This window comes from Onychostoma macrolepis, chromosome 07 (assembly GCF_012432095.1).
Source record: "Onychostoma macrolepis isolate SWU-2019 chromosome 07, ASM1243209v1, whole genome shotgun sequence".
In the NCBI taxonomy this organism is placed as follows: Eukaryota; Metazoa; Chordata; class Actinopteri; order Cypriniformes; family Cyprinidae; genus Onychostoma; species Onychostoma macrolepis.
The window spans coordinates 4,148,128-4,167,557 of record NC_081161.1 but is presented as its reverse complement, the minus strand read 5'-3'; the positions used below and the strand labels follow the sequence as shown (position 1 = coordinate 4,167,557).

Here is a 19,430-nt window from a genome sequence, read left to right as displayed (position 1 = left end):
TTGCCTGTGCAATTTGATAAAAATTGAGGAATTTTAAAGGAGGAAAGTCATATATAATAGCAATACCAATTAACTTATCATTAACTAAACATCTCTACTTAATATTTAAATGCTTGTGGAGGCCATATTTGTCACCTGGTAAGTTGTTGACCATGTTTTCAATGAATGAGGAGTAATGTCTGGATAACAGTGTGAGAAATGCTGCTCACCTGCGCGATCTCCAAAGTCAACACTCCTTCAGAGAAATCCAGTTTCTCATTGACCTTAATCTCTCGTCCATCCTTATACCACAGCGCCACAGAGTCTTTCTTCATATTAGCAACCTGCATCACATGTTAATATGTCAATAATAAAGAAACCTGCAGCATTACAGTTGAACTGGAGTGTTTAATCAGAGAGACGGCTCACCTTACACTTCAGTCTCACACAGCACTCAGGTGTGACTTCATAACCAAGATACTCCACGAAGTGTGGACCTTACAGAGCATGAACAGCATGATTAATGTACAAACACAGTATCTGAAATCAAACACTGCAATACTACTATCTGCCTTTTTTGAAATGCTTCTGATTCATTAGCTGCTATAGGTAAATAAATAACTAGAAGAATAACAAAGTACAGTAAAAGATAGAAGTATCTGCGATACAAACCACTTTGTTTATACGGTAATTATGACAATACATTGAAATATTATGATAAGAACTACCGGTTTGCAATTGCAAGCAGCATAACAAGCTCGTTTGTACAGCTATGATAACTGTACGTGATTGACACCGGAAGCCTCAAACATTCAAGTTACAAATGACCTTATCATCTCTTACATGAAAAGTAAGGTGGATGGATGTGTGGAATATTTGCAAAATGTGCATTATTAAATAATTAGTTCAGACTCTAACTTTAATTGTTTAATTGTGGTTAATTTAAAAATTGGCATACTATATTATTGTTTTTTAATTAATTTTATTTTTATATTTTCATTTTGTATTGCTTTTGTCATTTCTATTAGTTTTTGTTTTGTAAGAATATATCCATTTAGTTTTTAATAAATGTATATTTATTCATTTTAGTTTTAGTATATCAAGTTTACTGACGTGTACTAACTAATCCTAATTAGTAAAGTAACTAATAAAGTAACTTAACGGAAATTAGAAATATTGCACGGGAAGTAGCTGAAATAAAGAATACGTTTTTAAAATATTTTATTTCAGTTAACATTTCTTCTAATTCAAGCACTGAAAATGTTTTTTTCACAGTTTTAGTTTTACACTGTGTGCAGAATTATTAGGCAAGTTGATATTCTAGTCATATTTTTTTTTTCCAAGAACATTTTACCAATTCCAAACCACATCAATCTTAATAACTACTATTTTGTATTTAATCATTTCTAAGTTATATATAATTGTCCATGAAGGCTGAAAGTCAAAAACTCCTTATTTCAGGTGTGCTGAATTATTAGGCAGGTTTTCTTTTACAGATAAAATGAGCCAAAAAAAGAGATTGAACTCAGACTAAAAGTAAAAAAAAAAAAAAAATGCCCATGAGAAGGATGCAATAATAGAATTAGCAAAGTTAAGGCATGACTATTGGGCAGCGAAATGCTCATTGGGTCAGCAGGGTCAGAAAAAACAGGTGGAGAAGAAAAAACAAGTTAACTGCAAAATAATTAAGAATAAAGGTGAAGAATTAGGTGAGAAACCATCAGGAATCATTTAGTCTCCAGCACCATCATTTTCCAGAACTGCAACCTTCCTGGAGTCTCCAGAAGTGCAATGTGTCAGGTTCTCAGAGACCTCGCTTGGGTAAAAAATGCTAAAAAATAACCCTCACTTAATAAGAATAACATGCTGAAGTGTTGTGAAATACATGAAGACTGATTTTGTATAGGATTTATGGACGGATAAGTTGAGAGTGACTCTTGAAGGACCAGCATCACATCCTCTTGTACCACTGTTTGAAGAATTTATCTTCCAGAATCTGGCAGTAAGTTTTAGGAGCTCATTTTAGTCAATCTCTGCAAGACAGACTTTTTAGGATAGGAGATGGAATAAAAATGAGCTCCTAAAACTGAGCATTTCGCTGCCCAATAGTCATGCCTTAACTTTGCTAATTCTATTATTGAATTAGTATTGCATCCTTCTCATGGGAATTTAATTATTTTTTTTTTTTACTTTTACTCTGAGTTCAATCTCTTTTTTTGGCTCATTTTATCTGTAAAAGAAAACCTGCCTAATAATTCAGCACACTTGAAATAAGGAGTTTTTGACTTTCAGCCTTCATGGACAATTATATATAACTTAGAAAAGATTAAATACAAAATGAATAGTAGTTATTAAGATTGATGTGGTTTGGAATTGGTCAAATTTTCTTGGCAAAAAAATATGACCATAATATCAACTTGCCTAATAATTCTGCACACAGTGTAGTTAACGATAATAACCCTGCTTCCCCGTGTTTGAGGCTGTTGCAAAATGTCCATAAATGCATAGCTGTGACAGACTACTGTGTTTTCCAGAATATAAATTATGTTTTTTTTTTTTATATAATCTGAAATATGCTGCGATGTATATTCCAAAAAGATTTATATATAATGCAATTAATCACACATTAGAAACGAATGAGATTCAATTTTGCTATTTTGAACCAGTGTCACTGTCAGGTGCAACTTATTTATTGCAAAATAATTAGTCTCATAGTCACTTCACATCGAGGGCCAGTTGTACCAGCTGTATAAATTAAAACTAAGCCTAAATTACAATTCATGCTAAACTGTTGCACCATTGAGCTTAGTGTAAACTAAATATTTCAATGAATGAAGGCTCCAACCAGACAGTTTTACTGAATTACATCATTGTAAAATGATCATTGGACACCAGTAACTGCATTAAACGTGTAAGTCATATGATAACAATGTATTATATTACTGTTTGAAACATTATTGCATATTTGTTCACATACATTTTTAAATAATACTGTAGCGCAATTACTGCGCATATAATCATACCTTGCTTTCTAATCCATTCTTTTTTCTGGAACTCTGATTCCTTCTGTAACTGCTTGAACACTGAAGGAAATGAGATGGCGTTATTGGTACACACTCTATACATGAGATGCATACTGTATATGTACATGTATATGGACTTTTAGATGTACCATCTCCGATCAGCACTAGACTGGACTGGTTAGTGGCTTTGCCATCTTGAAGCTGGAAAGTGAACGTTCCCTCGTCTTCTTTGCTCAGAGACTCCATGAACATCTCAATGATGCCAGTATTTTTATCAAAGTTCACCTTGTATTTCTACAACACAGAGAAACTGTTAATGCGGAAGCAAGTCAAAGGATTATGTCCAGTCAATAGCATGTGTAGTGCTTCATCTGCTGCGTGTTTGTTTCTGTGTTCCTCTAACCTCTCCCTGGTGGATCACATTGTCATTGAACACATATTCAACTTTTCCATTGGCAGAGATTTTCTCAGCCTGCAACCAGAAGCGAACTCTGCCCTTTTCCAGCAGCTCCACGGCCAGCTCTGTCTTCAGAGGGATGACTGGAGAGGAGGGATGAAAAAGTTTTGAAAACACTAATTCTGTCCTGAATAATATCCATTGTTTTGGAGACCTATGGCAGGATGGGAGTTGTACTGAACCTGGATACATATGCTCTGTTTTTGTATTGAAATGCAATGTCGTAACCAGGCATGATGCAATCGATAAACTGGCAAGCAACACATCTTTCATGCTAAATAAGCTTTTCTCTTAAAGCTGCAGTCCTTAACTTTTGTTTTGGTTAAAAATGATCCAAAATCAATATTTGAGCAAGTACGTAACCAGCCAGTGTTCAAAACTATTGCCTTACTTCAGCCCAATTCACAACGGTTAGCTTATTGCAATGTTATCGGAATTTGAGTTGTACTGGTAGGTTTTCGCGGGAAATTCAAGCATGCCATTACGCCATAAGTCACATATGTAAATGTCACACCTCTGGACTTTTTGTTGTGTTTTCTTCCCTCGTGTGCCCGTGACCTAGTTTTCCCTCGTGTCTGATTGTGTCATTCTGTTCACCTGTGTTTTATTAATTATCCTCATTTGCTTTAGTATTTAAGTTCTAGTTTGTCCTGTGCTCCCTCGGCTGGTATTGTAAGTGTCTATGCCATGTGTGTTTCCTGACTTCCTTTGTGGATTATACCTTCTGTGGATAATTAAAGACTGTTTGACTTAATCTTCTTTTTCGGCCTTCTTAGCCTTTTCTCACAGCAGCTGGAATAATTAAATTTATCATTTTGATGGCGGATTGTAATCCAGAAAGGATTATGTGTTTATGAAACACTGAAATTAAATTATATTCCAGTTTTAAATGTGCATCTGATTACAGATAGCCTGGGATTACACAAGATTTGTATTTTAAAGAGAACCAGTTTAAAGGAAGAATAATTTGCTTTTTGGGTTAAAAGAATTTCTTTTACAGAACAGCATACGTTGTTTACGTATGTGATACTCTCCAAAATGGCACTATAGGGTGACACGGAGGAGATGAATTGTTGAATAAAGTCGTTATTTTTGTTTATTTGCGCACAAAAGGTATTCTCGTAGCTTCGGAAAATTACGGTTGAACCTGATGTCACATGGATTGTTTTAAAGATCTCCTTGCTACGTTTCTGAGCCTTGATCGTGAAAGGACCCTTGCTGTCTATGGGAGGGTCAGAGAGCTCTAGGAATGCATCAGAAATATCTTAATTTGTGTTCTGAAGATGAACGAAGGTCTTACAGGTTTGGAACGACATGAGTGTGAGTAATTAATGACAGAATTTTCATTTTTGGGTGAACTATCCCTTTAAGTGTATTATTTTAAAGTATTATAAAGCATTATTTCCACAAAAAGTACTAAAAGTATGCTAAAGTGTACAGGATTTAGCAAGTGCTCGCACAATCAAAATAAAAAGTTGATGAATTGTTTCAATAGTGCATGTGATGTTTACTCACTGGGGAATTTGTGGTCGTGGCTGATCTTCAGGAGTTCTTTTAGAGCTGCAACGAACAGGACAGAGAAAGGATCAGAATAAATAACCAGTGTTAACTTGGTAAATTCAAACATATAAAAATGAAAAAGGTCAATGAACTCACTTTCCTCAGAGAGTGTGTAGCTGGCAGAGGCTCCATCAGTGTGTGTCACAAAACAAGAGTAGATACCCAGGTCTTCTTCTGAAGGTGTTTTAAAGATGGCTTTGGACCTACAGAGCAATATCAAAGAATTACTGTAAAATGATCCCATGCCATTTTTTTTTTTTTTTTGTAGTTATAGCTCTGTAAATGTGATGAAATTATTTGCTACATTTAATAAATAATATATTTTTGTAAATATTCAGCCCAAGAGATTTTTAAATATGGTTGATCAGAAGGTATACAAGTTGGTTTGAAGGGATTGTTCAACTAAAAATACAAAGTCTGTCATCATTTACTCAACCTCATGTCTTTCCAAACCCTCATCTTTGAAACAAAAATTCAGATATTTTTAATATTCTCTCATGGTTTAGTCCATCCATAAAAATCTATTAACAAACAGAAGCTCAAACGTGCATGCAGAACCAATGAGGTTTGTTCTCACATGTCAAGCAAGCATATTTGAGTCATATTGCTCAATTTACCATATTTGATGTGCTCTATGTATGTGAATTTATCAATATTTATATGTGAATAAAAGCCTGTTCAACATATAAAACAACTGTGTCTCTTCAGAAGACTTGGATTAAACTGCTTGATTCATATGGATTGCTATTAAGATGTCTTTATGTACTTTTTGAGGCTTGAAGATTAAAGTAATAGTTCACCCAAAAAGGAAATTTGCTGTTAAAAATCATCTTAATGCCAGATTTGTTTCTTACAAACATGCAGCTTTTTGTTTCTCAAGACTTTAATTGATGGACTGGAGTGGTGTGGATTACTTGTGGATTATTGTGATGTTTTTATCAGCTGTTTGGACTCTCATTCTGACGGCACCCATTCACTCACTGAAGAGGATCCATTAGTGAGCAAGTGATGCAATGCTACATTTCTCCAAATCTGTTCTAAAGAAACCGACTAATGTAAATCTTGAATGGCCCGAACGTGAGTAAATTTTCAGCCAATTTTTATTTTTGGGTGAGCTTTTGCTAAAAAGGCAGTGGCTAGATGCTATTTACTCTAAGTGCAAATAGCAATGGATTCTATTTAAACTAAGTGAAAATAGCATTATTTTTAGCGATATGCAATTTACACTAAGTGCAAATAGTGCTAGATTCTGTTTACACTACGTAAGGAGTATTTTCTTTGCAGTAATAATAGTTAGATGCTATTTATACTACTTAGTGCAAAAAGTGGCAGATATCTGCACCTCAGTATTGTAGTACATTATAAAACAGTATACAATAATAATATATTGAGTGTAAATTAGAATGTTTATTAAAATGATTAAATGGATGCAGCTTTGGGATGAAGCCCTCCCTACACCTACCCTAACCCTAACCAATAAACACCCGTGAGGCACGTTATTTTCAATTCGATTATTTCTTTAATTTTTGATGAAAATAAATGCCTCTCTCATGTGATATATGATGTGAAAAGGGAGAAGAATGAGTTCGGCAAAAGGCGGATTCGAACTCGGGTCGATCTCGTCAAAAAGTAATTGCTACGCGATTTACTATCTACACCACTGAAGCTGCTGCTTAGCTGGTGTCTAACCATACCGCATGCTAGTGGGTGGAGTTAGTGTAAATAGCCTCTGCCAACAAAGTGGGCTATTTGCACTTAGTGTTAAGTGCAAGAAGTATTTTCTGATGAATAAAGGTATTATGGGTTTGAGGTACGACATGAGGGTGGTTAAATATTAAGAGTTTTCATTTATGTTTGAACTAACCCTTAAAGATATCAATTTAAATTCAATAATTAATAATTTAACAAAACTCATTATTAGCACATACGCACTTACTTGTTACCCTTGGTCTCTAAAGTCATGCGTTCAGGTTCTGCCATTTCCACGTAGTTCTTGGACCAAACGAATTTGGAGTCAGCGGTGAGGTTAGAGCACTCAAAATTCAGTGAAATGATGCCGTCATCGTCAACATTCACAACTATCTCTTCAGTACCTGTGAGAAAGAAATGGCTTGTTGGCTTTTGTTGAGAGTAGTTAAGTCTTGTTGATTTTGGTTTGTTTTAGGGTTAACCTGGATTTAAGAAGAACTCCTCACTTCCTAAAGCACCCACTGTAAAGATTACGTGTTTGTGTTGTTTTGTCCTTTCCTGTTCACTCTGATGTACCCACATATGGTTTCCTTCAACATATACTCTGAATCAAGTTCAGCATGGTCTGCTTCAACTTAAAGTCAACAGTATTTACAATCCTTTTCACTACTATAATGACTGATTTCTCAGAATGAAATGGGATATTTCATGGAAAAATGCCAGAACTTTTATCCAGATTTTATCCATCAGGAATTGATTGGGTCATGAAAAGTAGTCTCTATACTGCCTGTGTTTGGAGATTAGTGGTGGCATCACCCCCCCAAAAAAATGTTTATTTGGAGAAAGATCATGAAGACAAAAGTATGAATTGTACACCTTTTTTTTCACATTGGTTTTAAAAGTATCTGCCAGTACAATAAAATTTAGTACCGGTTTAGTACCTGGTTTAGTCACTGCCTCAACCGGTTCTGTAGGATCTGATGCTTTTCCCACACCAGCCTTGTTCTGAGCGCGCACACGGAAAACATACGATTCCCCCGCCTTTAGATCCTTGATCTAGAACAACAGAAACAAACAACATTTACTACCATAAACCTACCCTTGTGAATAAAGAAGTGAACTTAATTTTATTAACTGTGAACTTTTTAAAAAACTGTACAGTACTTGCACATAATATACTATTAATAAAATAAAAGGCCTTAAAGAGAGACACTTTCATGTCTGTCTCTTAACACACTTAAGAACACTTTTAAAAAGTGCACTTTGTAATAATGTCAAATTAAAAGTTTTGAGTCATTGTTTTAATTATCTTTTGTTGTGCTTATTTTTACATCCTAAAGCTCATGTAAAGGTTAAGGTTAATATATTATAAATGTACTAAATTGCATCTATCATTACAAATGTGTAATTACAAATATATTTAAATACATGACATAATTTTCAACAGAAATTACATTAAAGTGTTTTTTTAGTTTACCATAAATGCTTGTCAGTACATTCAGCAGTACTTTAACCATATTTCAAAGACAATCAAAGTAATTATGAAATTACATATAAAGATGTACTCCTACTTAAGTGGGTCAGAAAACTCTAAATTTGAGCTAAATGCATTTAATATAAATTTAAACTATAATACATTTTAATTTAATTGCAATGCAACTAAGTGTCCTAAAACATTACATTAAGTATATTATTTACGGAATTTATTTATTTTTTTAAACTTTTCTAAAGAGTACTTTTTTTTTATCAAGGGTATGCCAATGTCACAACATATGCATGCAACTATATGCATACAAACCTTCTTGAATGTCTTGTCAGTAGCTTTTTCATTGACTCCTCTCCACATCTCAAAGTCTGCCTCAGCCTCTTTGATATCAATGTAGTATCCATTGACAGGATCACGACCCTGGTAGACAGGCGGTTTCCAGAGCAAGACCAGAGAGTCCTTACGCACCTCCTGTACTTGGAGGTCATGGGGTGGGCCTAAAAACAGGTTTTAAGTGTAGAGAATTTCAGACAGAGCCGATGTGATGAACAAGCGGAAATGTACTTAAAGTACATTAAGCAATACTGAATGAGTCTTAAATTTTTAGATTGTTATTTGATTCAAGTTAAATATCATATGAACCCTATTTCCAGAATTCTGAAGTATGTGCTTTAAATCTACAGTGTATTTTATTCTATTGGAATTATAACAGTCATGGGAAATTGATGTCCCAAGGGTCTAAGGACTAAGGACTACAGATTATCAGTGTGTTCAGTATCCCCTTGTGAAAAAGAAGTATGCTTAATTGTAATTAATGTGCACTTGTAGTTTTAAAACCTTAAAAGTATATATATCTATATATCTATATATCTATATATATATCTATATATAGATATATATATATATATAGGGCGATTAAATCGATTAAACTTAATTGCACATCTGTTCTAAATGTACCTAAACTTAATACTTTTCACGTTTTTAATACTCTAATCAACATGGGCATGGACAAATATGGATGCTTTATGCAATATATGTTTATTATTAGTGAAACCATAGTTAACAGAGCATGAAGACTAGAAATGTTTCAAATATCATAGTTGTTTTTCAAAGAACTTGTTCATGTCTATTTGACACATGGAAAAAAGAACATAGAAATACCAGGTTCCCATTACTTCTTTTTCTTTGCACTGAGCAATTTACTTACACAAACCTGTTTACATTTTCACACCACTTCTTCTGAACATGCAAAATGTACATTTATTATTTATTATTACATTTGTTTGCCTCTCTGTGCCCACATACTGTATTTTGATGCAGCTAAATTCTCAATAAAACTGTTTTCATTGATATATTTTACTGTTTCTGTTGTCAGACAACGGAATGAATATGAAATATTGACTGAAAAGCGACCCATTAGGACTAAATAACCAGCTCTCCCTTCCAAGATGTTAATCTGCACAAAAATCCTGATTTATAATCCAGCCATCGTCCGATAAAACGCGTTAATTTTGACAGCCCTATATATATATTTTAGAAAAGTAAAACTGTACTTGCAGATGATATAATATCAATTAAATAAAAGGGCACTTAAATGTACTTAACAAGAGACATTTTCATGACTGGTTCTTAACACACTTAAGTACACTTAAATGCACTTTGTAATGATATTAAAGTATATTTCAGTTCACCATAAATGCTTTTCAGTACATTCAGCAGTACTTTAACTATATTTAAATTAGTTTGACAAAAATAGACAAAATTATGAATTAGATTAGATTAGCACTTAGCCTAATTAAGTGGGTCAAAACAGCACTCTAATGTTCAGCTAATTGCACTATTTTACTATAATTAATTTTCATGTAATTGGAAATGACATGGAATTATGTGTCTGAAAACATTACATTAAGTTCACACTTACGAATATTTGCACTTAAGTACTCTTTTAAAAAAATATGCTTTTTAAAATATTATTTACTTTTTGTCACAAGGGTCACTTATTGTGAGTAAGCTTTACAGCTCTGGAAAGTAAAATGATATACTTATTTTTCTAATTAATTTGTGCCTACCCGGTACAGCAATAGTCCACTCCTCACACTTGAATGTCTCACTGGGAAGAGATGGGATGCCCACACCAGCCATGTTGGCTGCACGTACCTGGAACTGGTACAGCATGTTTTCCTTCAGCTCTGAAACCTAGACAGAAAGACGAGGTTGGATGTCACAAATCGGCCACAGCATGGTCTAATATTTTACTTGTCATTACACAAATATCCTACTTACTCTATAAGCTCTCTCACTGATAGACTTAATATTCGCCTCGTGCCATTTTCCCGGGACTCCACCAATGACCTCACGGTAATCAACGAAGTAACCAGTGATGTCAGCGCCCCCGATGAAAGTGGGTTGTTTCCAGCCTAGTACCATCGAGTCCCGCACACACTCCAGCACACTGATGCCGTAGGGTGGAGTGGGTGAAGCTGCCATAAAAAAAAAAATACAGTGAAGCACATTTGCAGTATACAGTAAACTTATGTTAGACTGAGCGTGTACCAGCATATGTGGAGTAAAATATTCAAACCAAACACAGAACTGTAAAAATACAGACTGGCACTATGACACTGCAAGTTGGGTATAGTGTAGTTGGGAGGTGTCCAGCATATTGCCAGTTGTGGCAGGTGGCATAAAATAAGCCAAAGAGGATCCCTTGATGCATTTGTGTGGATAGTGATGTTATTTGAGGGTTTCAGAGTCTGCAGCTGAGAGGACTTACCATATATTAAAGTGCCCCTATTATGGAATTTAGAAAATTACCTTTCATGCAGTGTGTAACAGCTCTATGTGAATGAAAACATCCTGCAAGGTTTTAAATCTGAAAGTGCACCGTGTATAAAGTTATTGCCTCTCAAACGAAAGAGTCATCTCTGAATCATTGAAACGAGTCGTTTTTAAAACGAATCCAAACCAGTTTCATGTTGATATCAACATGAAACAATAGCATATTGCCGCCCACTTGTTGGTCTTTTTGTGTTGGTCTGAATGAAAATGCAAATTCATTCTTTGCCACTAGGTGTCGCTTTTAGAGCAGTAAAAATAGTGGTTTCCCCGGTAACGCTGTACACAAAGCAGCACTGTGCTCACAAACACTGCTTTATCAGGCATTACAGGCGAGATGAAATGAAAATGAGACCAATCAACCAATCACCGCAGATTAGCGTCACGCAAAAGAGGGGTTTGGAAAAATGAATTGTTAAAGGAATCGTTTGGGAGTCATTGAGCAAATAAGGTAAAAATAAATGCATATTACAAGACTATAGCCGGGTTTCCATCCAAAGTTGCGAATTTAACTTATGTGCAAAATTGGAATATCGCATAAAACATTTGCGAAAACACACCGTTTCCATCCAACGAGTCAAAGAGAACAAAATCGTCACTTCCTGGTAAACTGGCACTAAATAGACTATAGAAAACTAGAATAAGCTACTGAATATAATAATTTTCATATATGAAAAATTACTTGAGCCTCAGAGCGAGCAGACAAAACACAATAAATGCTGTCATTGCTTTCGGAGGTGAATGCTGCTGTTTGGGAACACAGTCGTGTAAGATAATTATACAGAAATACTTTGATGACAGACTTTGCTCAGGCATTTCAGAACGACCATAACAACATTTCAGATGCTGTGAACGAGATCAGTCCGCCGCTAGTCAAGTTATTCCGTCTCATAGTACCAAGTCACATGACTTTTTTGATGCGCTTGGAGGAATTTATTCGCAAAATGCATTTCCATCTCCCATTATTTGCATTAACCATAAGTCAAAAACCACCTCAAGCGAGCGTAAAAACCTTTTTGCGAATTAAGGGATTTTTATTAAAAATTTGGCATTTCAATCACTCGTTTCTCATGCGACACTTCATGGAAACCCAGCTAATGAAAGTGTTTTTTGACCTTGCATGCATGTCGACCTGTTCTTGGGGACTCCCAAAACCAAAATATGAACCTTTCATTACCCATAATAGGGGCACTTTAAAATTCCACTGGAAAAACCAGGTCAGACCAGACCAGTTTAAGATGGTCAAGTGTGTTTTTAGAACTGCTGTAGACCAGCTTGGATCAGCAAGAAACCATTAGAAACTGGTTTTATCTGGATTTTCCAATGTGGTTGTGGTTGACTGACCAATTGATTTTAGCAGTCTTACCTGTATGTTGATATACTTTATAACCTCAGCATGACTACAAACTCAATAAAACAACTGCAATATGCTAATTTCATGAGATGTCTTATGTCGACCCTTGTAAAAAAGAGGTTCACTTTATTGTACTGAATGTGCACTTGTAAAAAACTGTTCTTGCAGATAATTTAATATTAACGTAGTAAAAGGCCACTTAAGTGACTTAAAGAGAGACATTTTCATATCAGTTTCTTAACACACTTGAGTACACTTTTAAAAAGTGCACATTGTAATAATGTAAAACTTTTACTTTAAAGTACATTTTACACCATTGTAAATTATTTAAATTAATGTTTACTAATCTATTGTTTTAAAAACACACTTAAGAACAAAAATAAATAAAATAGGCACACTTATTTTGATGTGTTGACTAACATACTAATGTAAAGTACTTAATTATATTTTTAACTGTAGTATGTTATTCAACACTACATTTAAACCTAATATATTTTAAATGTACTACATTACAACTTAATCCGTACAAATGTGTAATTACAAATATATTTAAATACATGACATACAACCCGAATTCTGGAAATGTTGGGACGATTTTTAAATTTGAATAAAATGAAAACTAAAAGACTTTCAAATCACATGAGCCAATAATTTATTCACAATAGAACATATGGAACATAACAAATGTTTAAACTGAGAAATTTTATACTTTTATCCACTAAATGAGCTCAAATTTCAATAGAAATGACATTAAAGTATATTTTAGTTTACCTTAAATGATTGTCAGTATATTCGGCTTATCAAACATTTGGCATATTTCAAAATTTTTAAACGCAACTATAAAGATGTACTTAAGTCCTACTTAAGTGGGTCCAAAAAGCACTCTAAAGTGAATTTAATTGCATAGGATGAACTTGAGTGCTTTTTGACCCACTTAAGTGTATTAAATGTACTATAGTTTATATTTGCAATTAATATAAATGTAAAATATAGTATGTTTTTATTTCATTGCAGTTAACTCACAGTTAAATGTCTGAAAACATTACATTCAGTTTGAATTTTACTATATTCTGTAAGATTATATTCTTTCTGTAATTAGGACTCTTTTTAATAATATGATAAAATGTACTTCTTTTCCTCAAGGGTCAATCTGACAATAATGACCAAATAAATGATTAATGAGTGGATAAGTGGATAAACTGTATAAACTGCAATACACTAAATAAGTGTTTAAAAAAGATAGAGAATGAAAAATTCAAGATGCAAAAATGCAAAAGAAATGAATGAAAAATGAATGGAAAAAAACAACAGGAAAGGAGAAAATGGAGGCAGGCCGACTCTGAGGAGGGATGCCGATGGGTGATGTTCCAGAGAGCTGCTTTTCTCTCTCTCGTCTCACCTGAGCCTCTTCGTCCTCTCTCTCGCTCTCCTGCTTTCTCTTGTTCCGGAGAAGAGTTTACTGAGGACTTACGACTGTCCGGCAATTCTGTTGCCGACTCCTTTTGGATACAGTTGGGCTTTAACAATTCAGTGCTAGAGTTTGCAACCTGTTTAGGAGTTTCCTGCCCACAAGCAGGTTCTGGTTCTCGCTGACTGGCCCTTTTGCCCTGTTTGCCTTCATTTGATGCAGCTGGATGGCCTTTGTGGCCAGTGTTTTGACCCCCTCCCTCAACCCTCTCGCTAACATTAGCTATGCGTGTTAGATGCGTGTCAGCAGGGGAGTGAGGCGCCACATGCCTGCCCACTCCGCTAGAGCTGTGCTGGGTTAGTCTGACCCCGTTACCCCCTGACTCCAGACACACACCATGAAGAATACCGCCCCCTACAGGAGTTAGCAGAGAAAACAGCAAGAGAGAGCAGACATGAATTCAATGAAAACACAATCACATTCAGAATGCTTCACATTTAATTCCTTTAGTCTAACTATCCAAGTTCATCTCCGTAGAAAACTTAAGCAGAAGTCTGTATACATGCAAGAGATAATCAAATTCATTTTTCAATATTCTATTCAAATTATGAAAAGAGGCAATGAAAACAAGCAATGAAAAGGCAAGTTATTTTCAGGGGAAATGAGCTAAGGGAAATGAAAGGAAAGTTTAGAAAGATCATTTGGCAGATGATAGAGTTACTTAGTTTTGTTTGTGCATTTTAAAGTCACAAAGGTTTAAGCTTGTTAAACCTTTATGAAAAAGGACATAACATCACACTACATCGCGTTACATCAAGGCACATAAAACTCAATGAAAGCCAGTTAATGCAACAAACATGTTAGTTAGTCGACCAGCAACTGAAATAACAACAGCTAGTAAGTGTCTATCATCTATATTTTTATTTGTAGCATTCATTTTTAATATTAATTTTTAATTAATTACCATATGACAGCTTAAAATAATTCTATATGTTTTAGTTGATCTAATAAAAAAAAAAAAACTGTAAGACAAATTAACTTATTGCATCAAAAGGCCTATGTATTGATTGTCATGTAAAATAACAAAATAGCACAGGCATGTGATCAGCTAAGGACGAAAAATAGAAATACATTTATACTATATACAGTGCCCTCCACTAATATTGGCACCCTTGGTAAATATGAGCAAAGGTGACTGTGAAAATTAATCTGCATTGTTTATCCTTTTTATCTTTCATTCAAAAAATTCACAAAATTCCAGCCTATCATTGAAGTAAAACAATTGTAAGTGGGGAGAAAATCTCATTGTGAAATAAATGCTTTCTCTAGTTCATGTTGGCCACAATTATTACAATGTCCTTTTCCCAGGGTAACAGCTCAGGGAGTTTTCTCCTATAATGCCTGATGAAGTTAGAGAACACCTGACAAGAGATCAGACACCATTCCTTCAACCACAATCACTCCAGACCTTTTAGATTCACAGCTCCATTACGGTGCTTCTTCTCTTTTCTATAGGGTTCAGGTCAGAGGACTGGAATGGCCAGCAGAAGCTTGGTTTTGTGCTCAGTGACCCATTTTTGTGTTTATTTTTATGTTTGTTTTGGATTGTTGTCCTGATAGAAGATCCAAACATGGCCCATTATAAGATTTCTAACAGAGGCAGTCAGGCTTGGATTTTTTATCTGTTGGTATTTGACAGAATGCCGTGTGTCTAAACAAGATGTTCAGGACCTCCAGCAGAAAAACAGGCCCACAACACTGAAGATCCAGCAGTATATTTAACCGTGGACATGGGGTACTTTTTTATCCCTGTTTGTACTAAACTCATCTGGTGGGTTTGCTGCCAAAAAGCTCATTTTTTTAGTTTCATCTGACCATAGAAGCCAGTGCCATTTGAAGCTCCAGTCGTGTCTGATAACTGAATATGCTGGAGTTTGTTTTTGGATGAGCTAGGATAATTTTTCTTGAAACCCTCCCAAACAACATGTGGTGATGTAGGGGATGTTTGATATATTTTTTTTTGTAGGTTTCTGACCCCGAGACTCAACTAATCTCTGCAATTCTCCAGCTGTGATCCTTAGAGAGTCTTTGGCCACTCAAACTCTCCTCCTCACCGTGCATTAGGAGATATAGACACACGTCCTCTTCCAGGCAGATTTTTAACATAGGAACCTCTTATTTATTGCCCTGATGGTGGAAATGGGGATTTTCAATGCTTTAACTCTTTTCTTACAGCCACTTTCTCTTTTGTGATGCTCAACAATCTTCTGCACATCAGAACTATATTCTTTGGTTTTACTCCTTGTGATGGATGATTAAGGGAATTTGGCCTTTGTGTTCCTCATATTTATAATCCTGTGGAACAGAACTCATGGCTGGACAATTTCATGCTCCTAGTCACCCTGGTGTGCTAAAAAATTAAATATGAATGGGAATATACTTCAGAGATATTTTACTCATAAGAATTTCTAGGGGTGCCAATAATTGTGGCCAACATTCATTGGTGAAAAACATTTATTTCACAATGAGATTTTCTCAAGAATTCTCAAGAAAGATTTTTCTTAGAATTTTGTGAATTTTTTGAGTGAAAGGTCAAAAGGATAAACAATGCAGATTCATTTTCACAGCCGCTCATATTTATCAAGGGTGCCAATAATAGTGCAGGGCACTGTACATGTAATATATGTCAATGTAAACTACAAACAACAACAATAATAATAGTATTATCATTTTATTATAAAAACTAAAATAATAACAAAATAAATTACTATTGCAATAATACTAGTGTAGTGTAAAATAAAAAGTGAATATTTAATTTTATATATATTTATATATATATATTAACAGAACAACAGTAAAATTACAATGTTATTTATGGTTTATGGCTAGTTTTATATATTAACCAGCACTGATTTTTACTCATGTCTGCAGCTATTTTAAAAATAGTGTAAATTTTACAATAAGAAACTAATTTTGCCAATCAAAATTTTTTTTTTTTTTATAATTATTTTTAGATCTTGCAAGCTTTGCAGACAACAATCAAAAACACTCTCCTAAATGAATCTCTTTGCATAGTGTTATGAAGTCCAATTCCCTGTGAATTTTATGTTGTAATTATTGTAAATGTATCTGTTCTCATTGAGTTTTTGCGCCAGAGAGTAAGAAAGAGTTAGAAAAAGGTGTGCACAATAAAAGCGTGTTTCATAAAGTATGAGTGAGCGTGACGCTCAACAGAAAGTCTCAGGGCTGTTAAAGGGCATGACATAGAAAGCGTGAAAGACATGCAGGGACGTGTTTGAAAAGATTGAGGGAGTGGGAAGGGGTGTATGTGGGAGAGCGGGTGAGCTGGTTTTGTAGTCACCACTATGTTGGATCAGTTGTGACCCAAACTAGAGGAGGTCTACAAGTCCTGACCCCTGGGAGAAATGCAGGGAGCGGAGCTGGAGTTTGGTGGTTGTGGCCTTGACACTAACATGTCATATAGGACATGTGGAATGCATTACAGTCGAGTACAGTGGTCAGAATTAAAAAGTGAAAGCTGGAAAAGTGAAATCATATTCTAAAGATCTCAATGATACAAACAGTGGCGTATAAATGACTTACCAATAGCAGCTTTAACTTTAATGGCTTCTGATTCTTGTGAGAATTCACTCATTCCCGCAGCATTGACGGCTCTTACTCGGAAAACATAAGTCTCGTCAGTGGTCAAGCCATGACAGATAAACCTGCATGAACACATATGAACAGATATTAATGTTACAACCTAAAATTAAAGCCTAAAACAAACAGTTTTAGCATTTATTAGTGAAGCTTGCTAAGACAAACATTGTATTGTTGCTTATATTATTGTTCATTTAATAAATCCTTCAATCCCTAATGGCATGTTTACACCAACCAGTCGGCAGCGGCTGTTAACATGTGACCAAAAGCAGCAATTTTATTGGCTGGCCAGATTTATTAAAATGCGAGGGAAAAAAGAGATTAGAACACATCTCTCATTTGTGGGGAATAGTCAGTTTTATGCTATTGTTTACAATGTTTTGAGCTTGGTCAGTGTATTTGTGGGTTTTGGTTGATTTGCAGTTGTAAGGACATTTGAAATAAACCTGGAATCATTTGGCGAAGTGATTTGGAATTATAATGTTACTTTAAATTAATTATAGAATATTGTTTATAGAAATGTTGTCTAAAAGCAATATCACTTTTGGAATCAAGCTGTTGTCCTGAATATTAGACTGTGATCATAGCCTTGTATCTAATGCCATGTTACAATTGTGATATTTAGTATAGCAGCACTCTTGCTTGTGTGTTTTGATTAATTATAATCACACTCTATGTCTCTTTATACCTTGTTACTTTAACTGGTTTGTTGTTGCATGGCTCCCAAGTGTTGCTCCCTGCAATGCTGCTCTCAATGTAGTAGCCCACCAGCTCTTTAGCATCACGTGACGCTTCCCATGAAACCACCACAGATGTGTCTGTATTGCGGGTAGGAACCACACGGCCAGGGGCTGATGGGATATCTGAAAGCAGTTAAAGAAAAACTATTACACATTATGCTATTATAAAGTTTTTTATATTTAAGATCAACCAACAGTTATGTATATATTTGGTAATTATTTTGGTAATATAATATAATCAAACCTTCTGCAAAGAAAAACAGGTCCTAGCAAAAAGCTTTTAGCTGAGACGGTGAAGATGTACAGTCATCCTGCTTTTTACATGACTGCTCACCAAGTAATTAATTACATGCACATGAAATATGCATTTGAGTTGAAATTGTTTTAAAATTGCAAATGTATATTTTCCTAAAGATTTCCACAATAATAATAATTAAATTTTCAAAAAAAAAAAAAAAAATGATAACCAGCAACTTTTACCTTAAAGAGTTATTTCTACCTTCATCCATAAAAATGAGTGTTGTTTGGGTAAATGAATGTATGTAGGTTGATTCAGTGATGTTAATATTTCTGACTTGAATAAAATCAGCTAATTTAGATATTTACTATTTGTACGTATTTTTTTTTTTTAGTTTTCAGTGTGTTACAGTAGTTTTAATACTGAAGCCCTCTAATTTTATTTTGATAGCTATCAATAATTAAAACACAAGATGGCACTAGTTGCGTTTGTATAAAACAGGAAAAGAAGGTTGTGAAAGTAGTGCTGGATTCAGTTTCCCCAAAGTGCAGTACACCAATTAGAATTACTGTAAGTATTCCAGAGGGCCATGTATTAATTTATGTTAACATAACAGTATAATATATTTAAAGAGGCCATACTCATAAAAACATGAAACATTCCTTTATTTTTTAGCTTGCTTAAGGGGCTGTTATTGAATATATCGTACCCAGCTTGTCCCCAACCGTGGTGGCTTCGGTCGGTTCTGATGGTTCACCAACACCGGCTGAGTTACAGCAGCGAACGCGGAAGCGGTAAGACTTGCCCTCGGCCAGATCAAAAAGAGCAAAACGTGGAGATTTGACGGGGATTTCAGTGTTGACTCGCTGCCAGCTGTCTGTGCCAGACACACACTGCACACACACACACACATTATTGCTAAAACAATTACAAACAGTCTTCAACATGCACTATAACTTTATTAAATGGCAGTGGTTATGAAGTTAAATTCAGTTTTGCTC

The 19,430-nt window shown here is 34.8% G+C and overlaps 1 protein-coding gene across 8 annotated transcripts in view; it reads right to left on the bottom strand.

Annotated features, from left to right (window-relative positions):
• Nucleotides 1-19,430, bottom strand: part of myom1b (myomesin 1b) — a 54,066-nt gene that overhangs the window by 10,701 nt on the left and 23,935 nt on the right. For 6 of the 8 annotated variants that reach the window (XM_058781229.1, XM_058781228.1, XM_058781231.1 and 3 more), the window contains 16 exons: nt 19,139-19,322; nt 18,140-18,314; nt 17,395-17,516; nt 14,188-14,205; nt 10,478-10,674; nt 10,264-10,390; nt 8,507-8,691; nt 7,650-7,764; nt 6,956-7,112; nt 5,116-5,222; nt 4,975-5,019; nt 3,406-3,542; nt 3,152-3,296; nt 3,003-3,062; nt 409-476; nt 210-323 (listed from right to left, as the gene is read on the bottom strand). In XM_058781229.1, the coding sequence (XP_058637212.1) occupies nt 210-323; nt 409-476; nt 3,003-3,062; nt 3,152-3,296; nt 3,406-3,542; nt 4,975-5,019; nt 5,116-5,222; nt 6,956-7,112; nt 7,650-7,764; nt 8,507-8,691; nt 10,264-10,390; nt 10,478-10,674; nt 14,188-14,205; nt 17,395-17,516; nt 18,140-18,314; nt 19,139-19,322 (1,956 nt within the window). The remainder of the gene's footprint in view (nt 1-209; nt 324-408; nt 477-3,002; nt 3,063-3,151; nt 3,297-3,405; nt 3,543-4,974; nt 5,020-5,115; nt 5,223-6,955; nt 7,113-7,649; nt 7,765-8,506; nt 8,692-10,263; nt 10,391-10,477; nt 10,675-14,187; nt 14,206-17,394; nt 17,517-18,139; nt 18,315-19,138; nt 19,323-19,430) is intronic. The other 2 variants (XM_058781234.1, XM_058781230.1) reach the window with 1 other exon arrangement.